Genomic DNA, 21634 nt, shown 5'->3' with positions numbered 1-21634 from the left:
AATTAGAATTTTATACGATTAATAATTCACTTGCGAAATCTCCTTTTTCAAACGCTTTTCGTTTAACAAAAAACTATCTATCAGAAACAGAGACAAATAGCTTCTTTATAGTCTATGATGTACAGAACATCCTCAAATACAACTTCAACTAACATTTTGTATCTTTTTGTTTACCAACAAATACAAAAAGCTAAAATCAATTTTCAAACTTCTTGAAATTCAACAGTGTGTTGAATCAGCTGTTCTGTCAGATACTTATATACCCCTGAAATTCTTGGATACCTTTGGATTCCTTTTTTGACATCTCAGGTGTTTTTGATCAGGTGTATTTTACACGTATAACATTTACAAAAAGGTATCCGAATACCCTATCTGTCTGTTATTGAATGCAGCCATTATGAATTTAATTACAAATTATGTGAAACCTAAAATTGTACTTTGAAGTGTAATACGATTTATGCAGCATATTCATCGAATCTTCCAATTCCTAGACGGGATGTAATCAAAACTTTAGAATGATTTCACAACCACGAAAATCAATCTTAGCCCCTTCAGTAAATAAAAAGAAAGTTGTTTATATTTCTTTAATAATATTTTTCATTTTATTTTCTTGTTTATTATTTTTTTCTTTCAAATTCGAAATCTAAATTCTTAAAACCTAATTCATTATAATAGTTTTTTAATCAGTTTTTTATTTTAAATTTGTTTTCATTATAATAAAAGCAATTCTCTTTTCATTTGTATTTTTTTTATTTTTAAACAATGCAAATTTTTTATATTACTTTTATGGTACAGCAATTTTTTTTAAATTTAAATTTTTTAGATTATAATTATTATTTTTTATAAACTTTTTATATCTGTTTACACTTTATCAAGTCTTTTTCTATTTACATAAATTCTTTTTATATTAAGAAACGTAAACTTAAAAAAAAAGAAAAAAACAAACAAAAACTATTTTAATTCATTTTTAATTTATGTTTATCTTTCTTTTTTAATTTCTGCTTTTTTGTTTTATATCCTTTGGCGGAGTTAAAATTACTTAATAAAAAAATAACATTATCAAAAATCGAAATCAAATGAACGATTGTTGATTAATTAAAATCGCCTTTGTCTGCGAATCTTTTTAAAACAATTTTTCAAAAAAGCGAAAAAACATTCTGTTCTTTTCCTTTTTTTGTTATCACAGGTGAAACTTCCAACTGGAAAGTCGGAAGCAAGATGCTCTAAGTTTCCGGTTCATCTCTTGTTTTTGGTATCCATTTTAGAGGTGATGGGCTTATTGTTGGGGCATTGCCTTACACTTATTGGTGCACCGTGGCTGATCCAATTCGCTGGCCGTACATGGCGTATGGTGAGTAGTAAGGGCCGAGAGCAGCTGCAGCTGCTGCAGGGTTGAAGCCGCCACCGCCTCCAAAAGGTGATGGTAGGGAACCTGGCTTCGCATATGGATGGTAGCGAGCTGCGGCGGCAGCTGCTGCAGCAGCGGACATGGGGCTCAACGGGGCATTAGGGTAACCGCGTTGCAATGCCGACGGAGGAAACAGGGAACTGAGCAGTGACTGGGTCTGTGATTGTGCCAAAGCTGCGGCTGCGGCAGCAGGATCGGACAGGTTGCCAGTGTGGGTGCGTAAGTGAGAAAATAATTCGTCGGATGTGTTGAAACGCTTTCCACAATACGAATCACCAGTGATCCAGCTGCAGGCGTATGGCGATGGACGCATTTGGGAGGCAGAAGCAGCTGCTGCAGCAGCGGCGGCTGAGTACGGATGGCCAGGTGGTAGAGATCCAGCCATTGAGGCTGCCATCGCTAGACCGTACTTTTGGTGTTCACACTGTGTGCAGCCACTTGGGCAGGGGGCACCCATCAGCATCTGTTGAGTGTGTTGAGAGTAGGGACATCCCGGGCAATAGGGATCTTTGCAAACTGGGACAATAGCTTCACCACCTGAAGGAGTCTTTATCCTCTGATAACTGATGTATGGGTTTGGATTGCCTTGACTACCTGGGTAACCATTTGCAGCCGCTGCAGCCAACATAGCTGCATGGTGGTGAGCAGCGTATCCACCACCGAATGGGGGACGGAAAGCTGGATTCGCATGCTGTTCCATGCCTGGAGGACAGCAAAGCGCCGACAGGGGATTCAATGGGCCATAAGGCCCAGCACTGTTCTTATAAGCCGATGGGTGTCCATGAAGTACTTCCATTCCGGACCGGACAATGGGACTTGCTCCACGCTGTGATGAGCCCGAAGGAGACACAGTCTTGCGATTATCACCATTTGGAGTTGATTTGCCATTCATGTGGTGTTCATCCGAGGTTCTAGTGACACTGATTTCAGGACTGCAATTGGACTTGTTGCGAGATGGAACGCGACCACCACCAGCTCCATTACCGCAATCACTTGAACTTGAGCTCTTTGAACTTGGACGTTGTTGTTGTTGATGTTGCTGTTGCTGCTGTTGATGTTGCATTTGTTGTTGATGCTGTTGTTGTTGTTGCTGTTGCTGCTGCTGTTGTTGTGAATGGTCCTCAGATTTTATTGTCATATGTTGATGATTCAAAACATTTGCTTCATATGGCTTAAAAGCCAATTTTATCTCATTTGGAGCTGTTTGATGTGGTGTACTTGATTTAGGAGTTTTCACTTGTGATGGTGATTTGGATGTTGTTGAAGACGATGAAGATGAAGACGATGATGAGGATGATGAATCATTATGGCCACCTCCGCCAGCGTTCTTTTTCTTATCCATTCCCAAAATTGGTTTGACAGCATTTGAATCGGCACCAATTTGACTACATGTCTGAGCCAATAAAGCAAGGGGGGATTTTTTTGAATCCATCTGGAAATAAAAGATAGATAGATTTAGTAAAACGAAATACTTATTTTTCAAAGTTTTTTAGTTTAAAGGATTCTAAGAAAATTTACTCTTTTTCTAAAATTACAATACCTAGTCTTTGTTTATAAGAAATAAATAAATTGGTAGAAAACATTGTTGTTTTTAAGTTACTCTGACGATTTGTAGGTAAAAAGAAATGTATATTGTTTTTTAAGCAAAATGTTCTTAATAAAATTGGTGCTGGAATTTTAAAGGGCCTTTTTTAACTTATACATATGTAACAGATTGTATTAAGAAATGTTCATTTAAACCTGACTTAAATTTCTTGTCTGTTGAAACTAAGCTTAATATTTATCAGAAACACATTTACTTAATATTTTTTTAATGTTGAAGTCTTCAACTCATGAAACCTATACTACTATAACTTAATAAAAATTCAGCGTTAATGAAACATCAAAAACATAACTTTTTGTTTTTTAACTCAACTGTCATTCTGTCAAAACTTTTTGAACCATGAACTATACATGATTTATAAAAATTAAAAAGTATTTATCTTTCTATTTGACAACCACCGACGGCAGTTCACCAGTAAAAGAGTTGCCGTCGGTAAATCTCAGTTTTTTCTTATAAAAATCAAAATTTCGAAATTAACGATTTTTAAACTGTCTTGCTGGGAAAAAATGTAATGTCAAGGAAAATGAACTAAAGTTACTAAATTTGTAAGTAATCTAATTTTCAAGAAAAGTTTAAGTTGTACAACCAAATATATTTCTGCTGTTGAGAAAACAGATTTTTTAATGTTAGAATAATTTTTCGTCAGTTATGTTATAATAACAAGATCTAAAGGAACTAAACTGTTTAAAATGATTTTGGTTGAAAAATAATGTAAATACCTGAAAAATACCGAATTTCAAAATTATTGCTAAAGGAATAAGAGTAGTTAAAAGACTTGTAAGATTAATTAACAAAAGCTGTTGAATATTGTGATTTTGTCTAAGGCCTAGTTGGCACTTATTGACAGATTTGATTATTTAGGATTTAAGAACATGGTTTTCCTTAAAAACTTCAGAAATTGATGTTTTCCCTTTGGTTTAATGAATTCGTATTTCCGTTGAAGAACCTACTCATAAATTTACCTCGAATTGAAATTATCAAAAATCTCAATTGCTTTGTTTACAAATGGTAGTTTTTCTGACCTAGAGAACTAGAACATCAATTAAGATAATCTTATATTTTATTTTTAAGATCAATCTACTCAAAATGTAGCACGAAAAAAATGAAAAGTTCTAAGATAAAACAAAAGAATCTATCAATCTATCTTCACTTGAAATGTTTAATCTTCAAAGACATCTTTTTTTTTAATGAAATTGCCTGAGACAAAAATAAACAAAAACAACTTAAAAAAAACCCTAATTAAAAACAATACCATTATTTTATCTCAAGTAGGCACTTTTGAAGTATCTTTATTTTAAATAATTTTTATCATGAAACTAACCGTATTTGGTAATGGCGATAGGTAATCCGGTTGAAGATATTGATTGTTGCCGATGGTAACAACACCACCGCCACCTTCTAATACAACCATTTTTTAGGTTTGTAGTTTAGAAAGTTATTTAAAAAGATGAAGATTTTTTTTTTAAATAGTAATCCTTTGGGTTTGATTAAGGTGTGTTGAATAAAAATAATCCACAGGGAATTTGGGTACTAAGATGGGTTATCCTTTTTTTCCACAAATCACAAAGTTAATTTTTCTCAGATTATTATTTATTTCTCTCAGTGTAGGTAATCACTAGGTTTTTTTCACACAAATCACTTGATGTAAGTTTTTATTTAATTTTTACCGAGCCGGCAATTTATTTATTTTCTCTAAGGGAATTATATTTTTTTGTATTTATTCAAGGTTTGACACGGTTTCCAATGGACGTATTTGGTCTTCCGAAAAACAAGTCTTAACGCAAGGAAAGTCGAACTCGAACTGAATCTTCAAAATCAACCTCAACTAGTCCTTAGCTCGTCTGAAAAGTATCTGAGTATCTCTGAAACGCAAACTGAGTATCTTACTGAAAAAGAAGAGGGAAACTAAAACCAAAAAAGACACACTTCTCTCTCTCTTGCAGAATTATAGTGTATGAGTGAGAGGATTTTTGTTTTGTTTCATCAAAAAAAACGAGAGAGAGATTCAATTACCTGAAAAATTCCAACATGGCGGCCTTTTATCCAATCAAGTGTCATGCGCTTGAAGTGGGGGTAATATGGCGAGGATGTATTTCATGGATTTGTAGAGAATTTGATTGAAATCCCCACCGTGAGAATGACTCTCTTTGTTGAGGTGAAATTTGATCAGGTGAACTCTTTGGTGAGAACTGTCATCCCCTCCAGTGCTTCGATTTAATCACCAATCACAGTGGACCGGCGCAGTGTTGCCAATTGTATCTCATAGATACGAAATTCTCATTTTTGAATTTTCTTTTTTATTATTGTTGGTAGATATAAAAGGTATTCATTTTTAACCTGATAATTTGCTGTAAAATAAATTTTTGTGTAAAGCAAAAAGAAAAATTAAATTAATTTGTTTATGAGGTGGTGTTGGTGGTTTGTTGGAATTGTTTGTTTTTTTTTGTTGGATTTTTGGATTTTGGGGGGTTGGGTCTGGTACACACAACAATTAGTGGTTCTTTGGATTTGTGTGTGGGGTTGAGCGAGATATAGTAGTTATGATGAAGAAAAACATTTGATTTGAAATTGAACTCTGTTAATTATGTGGAACTTAAGAGGCGTGCGCGGGGGAAATGCAACGAGGAATTAATGAGGCATTTTTCACTTTAGTTTTTTTTTTGCATTTTTGTTGGGAATTGTTGATTGGTTTTTGATGTAAATTTTTTGGTGGATTGTATAGGTTTTGCCGCCACTACCGCCACCACACGGCAAACACCGCACACACCGTTGTTGCTGTTTTGCGGGTTGCGGGTCGCGGCTGTGCTTGTTGGTTATGTTATGTTTGTCGAGAGTATCTATGGCTTTTTAACTTAATGAAATTAAAATTAAGTGGGCGAACACAGGTGATGATACAACGATTAGTGTGTTTATTTTTTTTTTAGGTTTATTTAAATATATAAGGGTAGAGAGAGGAAGTACATCTAGGCAAATCGATTTTGTGGTAAAATGCAAATTAACCAGAGAATTGTGGCGGTAGTGGTTGATTATTATGGTTTCAATGTTATATTTTTTGTTTGGTGTTACTTAGGTTTTTTGAATGGGGGAGAACATGGTTGGCTGGTTAAACCTACTATAAATATAATTTTGGTGTCTAGTAAATTATGTATACAATGCTCATTTTATTAAAAACATATACAAGAGAATTATATTATTTTCATTTTGTTTTCTAGGTTAACCGGATTTTCTTTTAGCAAGTTGTTAGTTTGGTGGAAATAAATAACAATAAAACATTTCACAAATATGAAGATTTATTATTTTTAAGCTAGATGGTTCTTTTATTTAATCCTCATACATATTATAGTAGGTAGTATGTATATTTAAGGTTATATTGTTAATTTTCGTATTATCAACTTAAAGATTTATTTTGATTTAAAACAAATTAGAAGTTAGTTTTGTCACTTTTTGGTTTGATATATTGTCAAGTGGCTATTTATGATAATGTACAAAGTGATAACTAAGAGATTAGTCTGTGTTTTATGTGACATTTGAAACAAAAATTAAGAATTTAGCAGAATTACAAAACGTAGTCATGGGTAAGTAGGATTAACTTAAAACTGGATTTGGTTTTGTTTTAATACGCATAAACATACAAATTACAAGTTACATAAATGGGAGAAATAATTAACAGAATAAATTTAGTGTTTCGAGCTAAAGATGTGATTTGTTTTTAAATACAACAAAGAAGCGCCAGACCCATTTAATATAAAATTCGTTCATAAAAGTTTAACTAATCAAATTTGTAGAATAATCTGAAAACCATTCTTAAATGGCGCCCAAGCAAATAAGTATCTTAAGTTTAAACATTGTCAAAAGGTAAATTTTCTATTCTAATCTATACCGCACGTTAAACTATCAAACACTATCGATGCAATATCATAATTAAAAAACGAATTTTCTCAACAAAACTTTTCTACTGACATCGTTTGAATTTTTAGTTTAAACTATAAACGAATTAAGATGAAATTATATTAAAGTAACCAAAAAATATTCCATTTATCAAGAATAGTATTTTATTTGAACTGTCAAAAATTTTGTTTTTTTTTAAAGCTCATTTATTTTAGTTTGACAGCTTTGTGAAAAAAGTGACCTTCGATACGGTGACATTTTCAACTATTAAATAGAAAAATTCTAACTAAGTTCTCTTAAAAGGAAGCTTCTATCCAAAACTGGAATTGTTAAAAGTTAAATTTTTTTCACTTTTGAGCATGAGAATGGATTCATTGATTAACCTTCATTAAAATGTGTCTGTTTTCATACAGATTGATCATATTATTATTTCTAGGGTTCCTCAAAGACTTTCAACTTTTTATTTCTTATTATTTTGACAGTTGAAAAATCATCATGTATCTGTTGTCTCACAAAACACTCAATCCATCTTTGGAAATATTGTTTTCATTAAAAGCAATTCAAAGATCCTTAGAATAATGACTTAAATTAATTGTGTTTCAGCAACTGAGAAACAGCTGTCAAAATAATTATCATGATTTTGTTTTTCTATGGAAATGCAAACTTGCTACAGAGATCAAAAAATTATTTTGCTTTTAAGACTCAGTAAAACTTTAGAAAAATAGTTTATCCTCGGAGATAAAGTGTTTGAATATATCACTATTGATGTATACAAATTGAAATTGAAATCCTCATCATCATTAGAGACGAGAAAATGTAATACGTCCCTTAACCTAGCTTTTGTTCATTATCTATTATAATCCTAATGCAGCTTTTGTTTTCTAGAAGCCTTTATTTTTTTGCCATTCAAGGTATGTCTAAACAAATTACGATCTTGATCTTTCATTTGTGTTGTTGTTTTTAAATAAAATTTGACGTACTGCCTTTGGATAATCCAAAATTTTATTGTTTTCACCATATTTCTAGACATCAAGATTAAAATTCCCTTTGTAACATAAATAATCTCTCATTAGGATTGTAAGCCATTGTATCAATTTTTCCATTTGTAAAAGAACACATTATAAATCTTAACAACAACTTTTGTAATCCGTTTAAATTTGTGCAAAAACAAAATAAAACCATAAGGTAGCAAAATATGAAACCATAAATACCTTCGTATGTACCTCAAACCCCTACCTTTTTTCCGCAAATTAACCTTTATACGTATATTATGAATAATGTCTTCTTTGTATTCTTAAAACTCCCACCTAAAACCGCAAAGATTCAAATAATTTACCAGATAATCCATTATAAAACAAAAAATCAGCATGTTCTATAAGGTAGGCCTAGGTAAGATATACTTGCAGCTTATCCTTAAATAGAAGTTATAATATATTTTTAGGATAGGATTATTTTTAGGACTATAATGTACTTAGTATACTTTATCCTCCTTGTGTGGTTAGATGAGTTATTTAAATATGAAATACAATTTGAAAATTCCTATGAACCCATAAAGTTTACGAGTTAAATAAAGGTTTATATGAATTTCTAGGAGTATATCATGAAATCTTATTTATAGGTTCTAAACAAGAGGGGTTATCCAGTCTTTTGTTTTCTACAAATGTCAAACCCGTGACTTTGGCAAAACGTCACTTATCACGTTTTTAATTTAAAACTATTCAAGTGTCAAATAATTGAACCAAAACATATCAATCTGTAGGCATGTTAAAACTTGAAGCCTGCTTTGACTCTTTACATGCATAAAGTTGAAATGATTTTTACTTTAAACAATATCAACTTGAGTTGAATCTAATCCATTCTAAAGCTTGCACATGCATACATTAGTTAGATTTGACTTACTTCGCAAATGACATTTAAACTGTTCGAATTGCTTCTGGTACATTCTGAGTTAAAATCCAGAAGCATTAATCTTCTTCCTGGACCATAAACTTATATTTTAAACGACTCAGAAAGTTTTTGGAAGAATAATCGATAACACTATTATAGAACATAGACATTGGTTGGAAAAATCGGTTTGAAACTAAGAAATATTCATTGACCTGTCAGTTTTTTGTTCAGCTAACAAGTTCAAATGGTATAATCCTGCCTTATGAGATATAAATTGCGTTTTCCTTTTTTAGTTCAGAGCAAAGCAGGCCAAGTTAAGGACAGAAGCATTTGACAGATGCAATTTAAAATGCTTGTTTGATTATAATCAGTTTTTCCATTTCAATTCAAGTTTTAAATCTTATTTCTGAAGATGAAAATGACATGTAATTTGACAAGTGTCAAATAGTGACAACTTAATTCTCAGGTATGTTTTAAATAAAATTAAGAACACGGTTTGTTCTGAGGATATTACGAACAAGCTTGATATGCTCGTGTTCTTTCCAGAACTCTTTTCTGAGTAAATCTTTTCAACTCGAGTTTTCGATTTGACATATAAACAAGTTACACATTTAACTCACCTCTGGTTTAGTGAAAACTGGATTTCAAACTCACTTCAGATAAGTTGACAAACCAATCATTTGAAGAAGTGGCCACAAAATTGTTATCAGTAACATATTATCTCTAAACGAAAACAAACATGTGAGCTGACTGCTAATGCTTAGTGAAAGGAAAGGCATTTACTTCTGTAGAGATACTATAAAAGTCCTATAAAAGGTTCACACTTGACAGGGAGGAAAAAACTTACATTTCTTTGGTTTTGTTTTTATTATCCCTTTGGAGTTAATTTCATTTTTATCTTTTCAAAGAAAGGCACACAGGAAGGACTCTGGCTTTTCCGTTTTTATTCATTTCGAATGTGTAAGTGCTATGTCTACAGCAGACAAACGCACACACATTTATCGTGGGATACAAAACAATTATCCTCGCCCATTCAACTAATTTTATTGTCCTTGCGGGAAAGCAAAATTGTTCGATGTTGTTAAAAGATGATCCCAATAACGCCGTTGGGTGGTTAGGGAATCTTTTTTTTTTGCAACTGCATCCATAAATCTTCTGGTAAAACTAACAATACCTTCAAACAATGGAACATGAAAGAAAGGTAAATAGCTAAAGCAGCAGAATATGAAGAATAAGATGAAGAAAAAGCAACAAAGAAATGTTTTCGGAAGAAACGTGACGCGTTTTTCTATTGTTTGTTTTCAAGATTCAGATTCAGGATACTGATGCTGAATCTTCTCGAACACAAGATGCGTGTGTCTCTGATGGTGTGTGATGGTTATATAGGTATGGTTTATATTACTGGAACTGGATGTTGCTTAATGTCCTTGGGAGATATTTATGTGTTTGTTTTTTTTTTTTATTATCATTTTTATGAAATTCTGTTGAGAGGAAAGATGTTATCTTACCGAACAGTTGACAGTCATTAATAAAGATATTGTCAGCCATTATGGTATGTTTTGTTCCTGGCATTATATTCGTATATATTTAGGTATATGGAATTTTAAGGACGAAATTTGAGCACGCATCATAAATAACAAAACAACGAAGAAATGGTAAGGTAGTATATTATTCTTTTGACTATATGTGAAATATGATTTTTATGACCTAGCTATAAAGTCTTTTCTTAAATTCATTGTTATGGAGAGGTATCTGTCTTGTTGTTTTTTAGTGTCGTTACGATGAGAATTATGACAAGATTTTATTTTATTGTTGATTTCTAGTTTATTAGAAAATGGTTAAACTACAAATTTATCACGAATTAATAATCTCTTGGAGATACAAATTCAGAAAGCATTCTCGTCACCTTTTGAAAGTGCTACAAGAACAATAAACATTTGAAGTGACAACGAAATGCGCATATGCAATTGTTAGTCGAAAATTACGATTTTGCATTTAAATTTTATTTTTGGTGATGAGTTTCCCTTAATATTTCCGGTGTGAAGTTTAAATTATAGACCTGCGTATAAAGCTGGTTTCGGTTTATTTTACTGTGGAATCTATGTTGCTCAATTAAAGAACGCATCCATAAAGGTCAAACTGTTAGATATTCCAACAAAATTCTACTGTGAAAAAAATGTTTTCTAATTAAATAGGTAGATGATCAATGATACTTAGACTTGGGATGACAGAAGAGTATTCTTAAAGATTTTACGGCAATTATATTTTCTAATATTTCGATTAAGTCGCAGTTTTAATGTTTATAAACTTTTAACTAAAACCAATCATTGTATTATTTTAAGAACAATTCTTCCCAAATGTGAAAATTTATTTTTGTCATCAGCATTTCATTATCAATCATATCAATTTCTTTAATTCTCACAATCGACATAAGAAAAAATCCTATAGGGATGTGTTTCAAAACTTTTGTTTGTTGTGGTGTAGACACACTATATAAATGAAAAAAGTTGAATTAATTGAAAACTACAAACAAAAACGAACATTGATTCTGTGAAGAAACGTAATATGAAGTCGCAACTGCGAATAGCGATTCTTGAATAAAATTATTTTTCAAGGCTCAATCACTTATCAACAAGAAGTGTCTTCATTACAAATTATTTTTTTGTTTGTCGCTTCAAGAAAAATAAGTTTATTTATGAGCCTTAAAGGGTTTTGGTTATTTTTCAAGTCTGGCACTTAAACCAAGCGACTGGTAACTCTATTCTTTTTCCAACAGAAACGTCACATTTCTTGGAAAATGGAATTTAAATTTTTGTTGTGACATCTATTGAGCTATAACTTGTGACTATTGACGTGCACGTATCAAAATTTAAGTCTAAGGTAAGCCAATACCTAAATGGGAGAGAGGAACAAAGGCTTTGGTTAGGTAAGTGTCCTTTCTTTGACGAGGAGTTTGAAATTAATAATTACTCACGAAAATTCGGTACGTAATATTTTATTTCTGTAAAAATAACATATAATTTATTTCATTTAAAAATATTGTTCCCAAGAAACTTACCGCAGTTTGCACTCCTCGACTTACTCAATTGAAAGTTCAGTTTCATAATGAAATTCCAATTAGGGATAGACGGAGAAACAAAAAATAAAAACTAAAATGGCGACATTTCCGATGAAGAGTGCAAACTGCGGTATCAAATTGAGACAGCTATATTGTTGCATTTAGGTCTGTTTATTTTACGGAAGCATTAAAGGGCGTTCTTCCACATCCCCGACCCCGTGAATCAGTCCGATTCACGTTCAACTTTAAGAACGGCCAATTTAGATACGGGACGACGGAGAACTCCAGATTTGGTACGAACGTCGGCTCGTCTTACTACTCCATCTACGCCTTGATAAACTCGTTCAACTCTACCTCGGCACCATTGTCTTCTGGGCATGTCTCTGTCACAAATAAATACCAGATCTCCTTCTTTAAGCGGTTCTGTTACCTGGCACCATTTGGATCTCCGTGTCAATGTTGGCAAGTATTCAGAGATCCAGCGCTTCCAAAATCTGTCTCGGAGCTGTCGCGCAATTCGCCATTGTTTCCGAAGAGTACGCAGCTTCTGAAAAGGCTCACTTCCACTCGGCGTTTGTGCAGTGTTAGCTGTTCCTAGTAGGAAGTGATTCGGAGTAAGTGGCTCTTCCTGATCGACTGAAATTGGCAAATGAGTCAAAGGCCTCGAATTGACGACATTTTCTGCTTCAATCATTAGACATTGTAGTGTATACTCGCGTGGTGAAACTTCCTTCAGTGTGTGTCGGAGTACCTTTTTGACGCACTGGACCATGCGTTCCCAAACACCTCCTTCAGATGGGTTAATAGGGCAGTTGAAAACCCATTCAACACCCTTGTTTGACAGCTCATCATGAATACGGTCACAATCAAAAACCTCGCTGAAACGTTTTGCGTGTTGATCAGCTCCCACAAAATTCTTTCCATTATCACTGCGTATCCGGACAGGCACTCCTCTACGGTTAATGAAATTTCGAATGGCTAGAATACATGCATCTGTTGAGAGATCATAGGCAACCTCTAGATGGATAGCTCGGATAGAAAGGCACGTAAATAATGCCACCCATCTCTTCTCGACACGACGACCAATAGTTACTGTGAGGGGTCCAAAATAATCCAGACCGCTGTAGGTGAAGGGTCTCACAAACGGCGTCAAACGATCCTCTGGCAGGGGCCCCATCAACGGAGTAACAGGCTTGATTCGCTTCAGCTTGCACGTATTGCATTTAGAAATTACCTTTTTTAAGACTTGCCTGATGTGTGGAACCCAATATAGGCGTCGGACTTCAGCTATAGTGGCTTCAACGTTCTGGTGTTTCATACGGCAGTGATAATAATCAACGACCATTTTGGTGAACTCATGTCCAGGCGGCAATATAATAGGTCTCCTGGTTGAATATGGTAGCCAGCTGGCAGCATCAATTCGACCACTCACACGTAACAGGTCATCCTCATCAACGTACGGCATTAGCTTATGCAATGGACTTTCTGCATTCAGTGATTGACCATTCTTTATTCGGCAGATGTCAGCACAATATACTTCAGCTTGTGCTTGGCGGCATAGGACACGTTCAGCTGCATTGAGTTCGTCTACTGTCAATCTATTGGCGGGCTTTATGTGACGTAGTGAGCGAGCGTATCGAACGACATAAGCGATTGTTCTTTTGAGCTTCAAAAAAGAAGAAAAGTTGGAAAATTTAACGAAGATTTTACTTACAACAAGAAGAGTAAACTTGGATGGGAGTTCCTCATCTTCATTTTGTTCGTATTGGCCAAATTTGTCAAAGTCAGCAGGCCACGAGTCTTCTTTTTGTTTTAGGAAACTCGGTCCAGTCAGCCATCTCGATGCAGCGCTAAAATTGATCGGACAATTTGATCGAGTTGCCTCATCAGCGACGTTGTCCTGTGTAGGTAGCCATTTCCAATTGGACACCTCAGTAGCGGCAAGAATTTCGGCTACCCTGTGTGCTACGAATGGCTTGTAGCGGCGATTCTGCGAGGCAATCCACTTAATGACCGTCTTGGAATCGGTCCATAAAACGCAACGGCTGACTTGGAGTGTTTGGTGCTCTTCAGTAATCGTCTGCATCAAACGAGTTCCCAAAACGGCAGCCTGGAGCTCGAGGCGTGGAATAGTCATCGGTTTCAATGGCGCGCACTTAGTTTTGGCACAAACAAATGCGACATTAGCTTCTTCATCAAGAGTTTCGAATCTCCAGTATGCTACGGCGGCAAACGCTTCCTCGCTTGCATCAACAAAGATGTGTAGCTGGAGCTGCTTTGGCAAAGTGTTGAGGAAGTAATAGCGCGGAATTTGAACATTGACTACTTTTTCCAAATTCGAACACCAATTAATCCAGGCTGTATTGATGTTGCTGGGTAGTGCGTCATCCCAAAGTAATTGGTACCTCCAAACTTCCCGCATCAATAGTTTGGCACAAATCAGAAAGTTTGCCAAAAATCCCAGAGGGTCAAACACCGACATGATGACACTGAGCAGCTCTCTCTTGACAGGGCACCTTTTTCCAGCGATAATATCAGGATCTACTCGATGGAACTTCAGCTCATATCTAAAGGTGTCGCTTAAGGGCTGCCAAAACATACCTAGCACCTTCTCTGTAGACAAGCTTCCACCGGTCGACTGGCGTTTTGTCACCTTAACCATATTAGATTCGGCTTCTTCTTCTAGGGCACTTAATACTTCTGATGAGTTTGAACTGAAACTCCGCAATTCAAATCCAGCATGCTGATGTATTTCACGAACTTGTTTGGAGATGGTAATGGCCTCGTCAATTGAATCGAAGCTGTCTACGAAGTCATCAACGTAATGGTGCTGCAAGATAGACTTCACAGCTCTGGGATGCGTATCGAGATGTTCCAAAGCATTCATAGACTTGACATATTGAGCAGAGCAAGGCGAACAGGCAGCGCCAAATGTCATTACTCGCATCTCGTACACATCAGGTGGGTTGATTTCTGAATTTCCAAAGCGCCAGAGAAATCTTTGTGAATTTCTATCTTCAGATTGGATTAGCACCTGGTGAAACATTTCACGAATGTCTGCACAAACTGCAACAGCACCTACTCGAAAGTTGAACAGAACTGATGGCATCGGTTGGTACTCCTGTGGTCCTTTCAGCAAACAAGAGTTCAGCGAAATCCCGGCAACTGGGGCGGCGGCATCAAACACCAGGCGTATTTTACCCGGCTTGTTGGGATTCACTACGGCAAAGTGTGGTAGGTACCACGTCCTAGGACCAATATTTGCGGCATCTGCTGGCTGCAGTTTACGGGCATACCCTTTCGTAATGTATGAGCTTATGATATCATTGTAGGCGGCAGCAAATGTATCATCCTTCTTCATCTTTCGCTCAATACCTATAAGCCTTTTCTTTGCCATATTATAGGAATCCGGAAGCTCGATGTCATCACGCTTCCAAAGTAGTCCAGTTTGGAATCTTCCTTCAACTTTGACTGTAGTTGACTTCAAAATACGACGAGCACGTGAATCATCTTGACTTTCTAACACTGGTGCTGGCCGCACCCCAAAGCTTTCGGTTTCGAAATAATCTGCCACTAATTTGTGGAGGGTATCTTCACTTGGTTTGATCATCAGCAGGCATGACTTCGGCAGTGATGATGATGTCGAGGCTGGACAAAAAACAACCCACCCTAGTTCAGTGTGGGCAGCATATGGCCCTCCATCTCGAAGTTGAATTGTCTCACTTGGAAGACCTAGTTGACAGTGGTCTAAGCCAATGAGAATCTTCGGCGTGATGTCATTATACGGATAAACTGGCAACCGATCAAACCATCTAGAATCCCGGTGCAAATCATTTTCACTCAAGCTTTGCATTGGTAGACTTAGGTTAATAATACCATAAACGTTTCGAAGTAAATGTTTCTTTTTGATATTTGCTCCACTGATCTCAACGCTGACCACAGTTGAAGGTTCTTGAGCGGCTCTACCTCCAAACCATTGGAGATCCAGATTGCGTTTGTCACCATTCAGACCAAGTTCTTCAATCAGGCTGCTATCCATCATTGTAATTGAGGAACCCTCGTCCATAAGTGCATAAGTTTCGACTCGCTTCAAAGGTCCGTATAAAATAACAGGCAGAACTCGAAAAAGTAACTTGCTGTTCTTTTCTGGTTTGGCTAAACAACTGAGAACTGCTTCCTTCTTTTGGCTGATGTCAAGTTTTGTACCTGGCACAGAGGCGAGTTGTTGTGGATCGTGCAACAACTGGTGGTGACTCCTTTGGCACCCATCAACACCACAAGGTTTTCGTCGGCGGCGGCAATTCCTCAGAGCATGTCCTACTTCCAGACATGTGAAGCATAATCGAGACCTTTTTGCCTGAGCCCACCTGTCACTCACACTACATCCCAAAAATTGCTTACATTCAGGTGTTCTGTGGTTGCATTGACAAATTGAACACTTGAATGCTTCTGCTGGCTTTCCCTCAACTGCATGTAGAACTGACCGGCGTTTTGGTTCTGGCATTGTTCGACTACCGGTATTCTTGTTGTCTTGTACCACGGAAATCAAACTTGCGACTCCACTTAGCCAGTTGCTAAAGTCGATGATGGTTGGGTAAGGCCGAATCTGGGCTGAATACCCAGCCCACTGAATTCTTTGGCTCATAGGAAGCTTAAAAATGAGCTCTTTCAGAAGAGTTGGGTTAGCTAGGTGGTGTTGGCCATTGATGGATGACAAAAATACAGAAAGATTCTTTGCCTTTACTGCAAATGGAATCAATTTTTCCATTGATGTTTCAGATATGGGTGCAATTTGTTTTACTTGTTGAAGCTGGCTCTCTATTAACTGTTCAGGGCGACCAAAACTCGAACGCAGTTGCTCCATAACCATATTTACATTATCGGCATGAATCATCATGCATTTCACCACATCTCTTGCTTCACCTTTCAGAGATTTTTGTAGACGCATACTGTTCTCGAGATTGGTGTAGTTGTAGACTGCTGTCGACTCAGAATATGCACTCGCAAACATAGGCCAATCTTCTGGATCGCCACTAAATTGTGGCAAATCTTGAAGCTTTCGAGGCGCAGAAAACTGTTGCTGAAAGGCACCACTATAATTTCCAGAATAGGTTGGAACAGTATGCGGTATTGGATGATTTGCGGCAACCCACGTAGGTGTAGATGGCGGGCGGCTGCCCGCCAAAACTTCCTGGCACACTGGTGAATGTGACGTTATGGTTTATCATTCCTCCTGGCTGTGAATTGTTCACACTGTACGGCGGGTTGGAGAATGATACTGATGGAAGTGAATGATGTGTCACAGTGGTGGGAAATGGTGATGTTAGTTGAGAAAATGTGGATGAAACGCAAGGCATTACTTTATTCTGCGTCTGCAGTGCCTCTTTCAGAGACTCACACTGTGAACTTTTTGCACTCAACTTCACCTGTGTACTTTTTAGCTCGTTTTCAATTGCTAATAATCTTCTCTGAAAACTCTCGAGCAGATTATCTGTGAAAACAGACTTGGCTGTGGCTGCTGGCGACATTGGAGCATTCGTCAATTTTGTATCAGCTGATACGATGGCATTGGCATTCACAACAAATCCTTGTGAAGGACTTGCGCGGCATCCATATACGTTTATATTGGACGTATCTACCAATGAAGAGCTAACCTTGGGTGCGGCGGCATTGGCATCGATTGGTGGAAACCCTTCTAAGGGTGCGGCGGCGGCAGCGCCTACAACATTGGCATTGTTGGCTAAATCAATCGATGCGGCGGCAATATTGGGCTCTGATTCATTGGTTGGCGGATCAATATTATCATGCATCGCTGATGGATCCTCGGGATTAAGTCGAGGGCTTCTCCTAGGTGGTGTGCGTTGCATTATTTGCAAAAAAAAAAAACCACGACAAAAATGGAGTTAACCCTTCTACGATTCTCAATGTACGGCGGCGTGGGACTGGCAATTGCGCATAAGAACGATGCGCAATCTAATTCACAAAATGGCGGCAATTACAATGCAATTTAATCCTCGGCATGGGATTGGCAATTGCGAAATAAAACGCTGTCCTTTCTTTGACGAGGAGTTTGAAATTAATAATTACTCACGAAAATTCGGTACGTAATATTTTATTTCTGTAAAAATAACATATAATTTATTTCATTTAAAAATATTGTTCCCAAGAAACTTACCGCAGTTTGCACTCCTCGACTTACTCAATTGAAAGTTCAGTTTCATAATGAAATTCCAATTAGGGATAGACGGAGAAACAAAAAATAAAAACTAAAATGGCGACATTTCCGATGAAGAGTGCAAACTGCGGTATCAAATTGAGACAGCTATATTGTTGCATTTAGGTCTGTTTATTTTACGGAAGCATTAAAGGGCGTTCTTCCACAGTAAGGTTAAAGTGGCTGTACAGAGGAGGTGAAGAACTGTTTCCTCCTCTTCCTTAACCATTCAGCTTTTGCAAAAGTCATTTGAGAATACGCCTAGCCAAGTGGCTGTTAGACACTAACCCGTTATGACACTGATTACCAAGCTTGTATGCGATCTTCTTAGACTGCATTTGCCAAACGTGGTAGAATGGTTTGTACCGATTCTGGAATAAAGACTTAAGTCTGTAAATATTATTCACATCAAAATTAATACATAAGTCAAGTTGCTTTTGATTCTAATCAACCATTTATATCTGTTTCCACTTTTTTAGTTAATATCATATTAAAAAAGATTTTGCGTTTCTACACAAAAAAGAGGAGACATAATATTCAAAAACACAATCAAACCAAGGGAAGCAGAAAATTACGAAAAATGATTAATACTTAAGCAGTATTCACATGAACACGACCAACGTACGACGAATTAACTACAAAATGTGAGTTTATACACGTTTGAAGACATTATTTCCACACAAATTCTTAACAAAACGATAGCAATATAGTTTCTATTTGATTTATGATGCATACTTTTACTTTTCAATATCATATATTAATAAATTTCAGAAAACAAATTTATTCGTAGCGAAAAAAAATTTGCTCGATACGAGCTGTCAAACTTTATTCGCGTTCCACATTATCCACACTCGCAACGAATAAAATAATAGCGCGTACTTAACCTGAAAAAATCATTCTTGTTTTTGTTTCGGACTGGTGTTTGGCTGTGGCCAAAAATACTCCATTTACCAAGATCGGAATCTTTCGTACGTTTCACTCTCCCAAACCCGTTTGTTTACATTGATGTATTTGTATTTTTGACAATTAGTCCATGAATAGATGTGAAAACAAACAAAAAAATAAAAACGATGCCGTGGGTTAGCGGCACTTTGCAAAGCAAAAACAAAATGGGGAGGCAGGTTTTTCTTTTTACTTTTTTTGATGAAAAAGTCAGTTTTAAGCTTTAATTTTACAGTCATTTTGTTGCTAGCGAACCAATGTACATTTTTGTCTTGAAAAAAGCATGTTCAACATGTTTTTTGTAATTAATTTACTAATTTAGAGTAACCACTACAAATTCTTTAAATTTCACAATTAACCTCAAATTATTGTATCAAAGATGCGTTCGAAGAATCATCAAATTAAGGGTGCGAGTGCATTTTTTTTTGTATTGAATTCTAATAAATTTTCGTTAATGAACGGCCAAATATTTTTTTTGCAAGTAATCAAAATCTGTATTAATTTAACTAATCCAAGTATATTTATAGTTTGTTTTTAATGATTTAAGCTTGCAACTATACTTCAATTCCATTTTGATTAATAAATATTATGTTTAAAAAAAGAGTTATAATCGAAAAATACCTTATCCATAACATTCTTGATTGATGGATGCATCATGTGTTTGCTACAAAAAAAAACTTTGCATCAAAGGAACACCAATGTTTTAAAAAACTAATCAGGACGATTATAGCGAACCTGTTGAATAAATGCAGAACAAATAAAATGAAAATTTTGACATATATAATAAACTGAAAACGTGAAAAAATCGATCTAAATTCATGTACAACTCATTCAATACATCAAATAATCGACATTAATGCTTATTGTTGACGTAAAGAAATTTTTTTGTTGTGAATTCCCACAGTTTAAGGCAAAATATAATTTTCATTCATTCCGTAAAAATGTTTAGTTACCAAAGTTCGAGTTAACTTATTATTGTTTAAGGGGTATGTTAAATAAAAGTTCTGCTAATAATAACAAAATTAATAAATTACGTATATATTTAAAATGCTTTACACAAAGCAACTTATTTTTAAAACATGGTTACCTCAAATTTGTATTTCAAAATCTAACTACAAACAAAATTCTAACTCTAACATAGTTCCTCAAAAAGAAATTTTCAGGAATATTTCTGCAACAAACAAAACTAAAATTTGGTTTTGCAATTACCGATCTGCTTAAATGATGAAAATACTTATTTAATTGAGGAATCTAAACTAGCTAAAGTTGGCAATGGAACTTTACAAAATATTGTGTTACACTTTTGTCCATTTCCAATTATACTTAACCAGTTGAAGCTCATAATTTAAGTAATTAAAAACCAGCACTAATAAATCATTAAATATGTATTTGATCAATCTTATTTTATATAAATTTACAACATTTATTTGGATTGAAATTAAAAAGCTATACAAATCTTCCAATTTAAGTCCGTGTCAGCACTTCAGATTATGTGGGTTAGGATTGTTAAGTTTTTGAACGAGGCCATAAAACATTGAAAATAAAGCATTTAGATGTGCCTGCAGACTATAATGAAGCATTTTGATGGGCCGGTTTGGTTTTTGCATCATTTCACGCACACTTACTAACATTTAGTGTGTACTTAGCTTGTAGGCAAACCGAAATGTCAGTCTGAGATTCCGATCTTGGTAATGGAGTATTTTTGGCTGTGGCTCTTAGTTTCATTCATAGAAAACTGATCAAAACTTTCGATGGATGCGTGATATTGATTCCAGCATTAGATATGTGTAGTAAACTGACGTTTCAGCTTGTAGGCAAACAGAATGACGTAAAATTTTCAGATTTTCATTATGGTGATTCCTTTAACAGAACTTTGATTTTGTCACTGATGTGTGTGGGGTAAGCATCAGGCATACAAAAACAGAAGTCATCAAAGTAATTTAATTGGCTCACTCAAGTCTTTGGTAGGATATATTGCGCAGGTTGTCAAAACTATGTGTAAATCTAAGAATAAAATGGTCCAATAAAAACAAATTATAGTCAAATATGTCATCGAAATAAAAATGAGCTTTGTCTCTAACGGGTCTAATCACACTGCGCAGTTAAGTCATGCAAGGCTATCTTAAAAAGTCACTAAAGTGTCGATCAGGATAAAATTTGTTGATCAAATGAATAGGGTTATCCATGTTGATATCACGATAATCTCTTATATTCAAGCTATCTGCCTTTAATATGTTTCCAAAATATCTGTGAAAGATATGATGGTATATATATTACGCTAAATGAATATTTTTATTCAGATGTGGCATCTTATTAAATCTCAACAACTCGATTTATTCCATTTTCTGTTGCCATAAATCAAACGAAAAATTAAATCACCTGTCCACCTTGAGTTTTCAGCATCCACATTAATTCATACAACTTTGATTGATTTTCATACGAAAGTTGGGGATTTTCTGAAAGAAAAATACAGACCTCATCGCCTATCTTCTAATCCTATAAATCACAAAACACGATTCCAAAATTGGAATTATCTATACTCTCGCATTTCCACCATGAGGTAAGTTATCATGAAGAGGCATAGCACACTAGCAACAGAAAGTCCTACTCTCTTACTCGGTATAAAGGTCTGAT

The 21634-nt window shown here is 35.4% G+C and overlaps 2 protein-coding genes across 2 annotated transcripts; both read right to left on the bottom strand.

Annotated features, from left to right (window-relative positions):
* Window positions 1-790: 790 nt before the first annotated feature.
* LOC129940167 (zinc finger protein Noc) lies at window positions 791-4860 on the bottom strand. The gene is made up of 2 exons (XM_056048423.1): window positions 4333-4860; window positions 791-2840 (listed from the first exon to the last, which is right to left on the bottom strand). The coding sequence occupies exons 1-2, from the start codon at window positions 4420-4422 to the stop codon at window positions 1302-1304; spliced, it is 1629 nt and encodes a 542-aa protein (XP_055904398.1). The 5' UTR covers window positions 4423-4860; the 3' UTR covers window positions 791-1301.
* A 7207-nt stretch (window positions 4861-12067) lies between these two features.
* LOC129948452 (uncharacterized) lies at window positions 12068-17711 on the bottom strand. The gene is made up of 3 exons (XM_056059459.1): window positions 16998-17711; window positions 13559-16924; window positions 12068-13510 (listed from the first exon to the last, which is right to left on the bottom strand). The coding sequence occupies exons 1-3, from the start codon at window positions 17709-17711 to the stop codon at window positions 12068-12070; spliced, it is 5523 nt and encodes a 1840-aa protein (XP_055915434.1).
* Window positions 17712-21634: the final 3923 nt, after the last annotated feature.

This window comes from Eupeodes corollae, chromosome 1 (assembly GCF_945859685.1).
Source record: "Eupeodes corollae chromosome 1, idEupCoro1.1, whole genome shotgun sequence".
Taxonomy (NCBI): Eukaryota; Metazoa; Arthropoda; class Insecta; order Diptera; family Syrphidae; genus Eupeodes; species Eupeodes corollae.
This window is presented reverse-complemented; position numbering and strand designations above follow the sequence as displayed.

Excerpts from the sequence above, each read along its gene's own strand:
- LOC129940167 (XM_056048423.1), bottom strand. The coding sequence starts at position 4,422 with ATGGTTGTATTAGAAGGTGGCGGTGGTGTTGTTACCATCGGCAACAAT. Across the intron at positions 2,841-4,332 it reads TATCGCCATTACCAAATACG|ATGGATTCAAAAAAATCCCC; the intron begins GTTAGTTTCATG and ends TTTTATTTCCAG.
- LOC129948452 (XM_056059459.1), bottom strand. The coding sequence starts at position 17,711 with ATGCAACGCACACCACCTAGGAGAAGCCCTCGACTTAATCCCGAGGAT. Across the intron at positions 16,925-16,997 it reads CGCCCGCCATCTACACCTAC|CAACAGTTTTCTGCGCCTCG; the intron begins GTGGGTTGCCGC and ends GGTGCCTTTCAG. Across the intron at positions 13,511-13,558 it reads CCAAGTTTACTCTTCTTGTT|CTCAAAAGAACAATCGCTTA; the intron begins GTAAGTAAAATC and ends TCTTTTTTGAAG.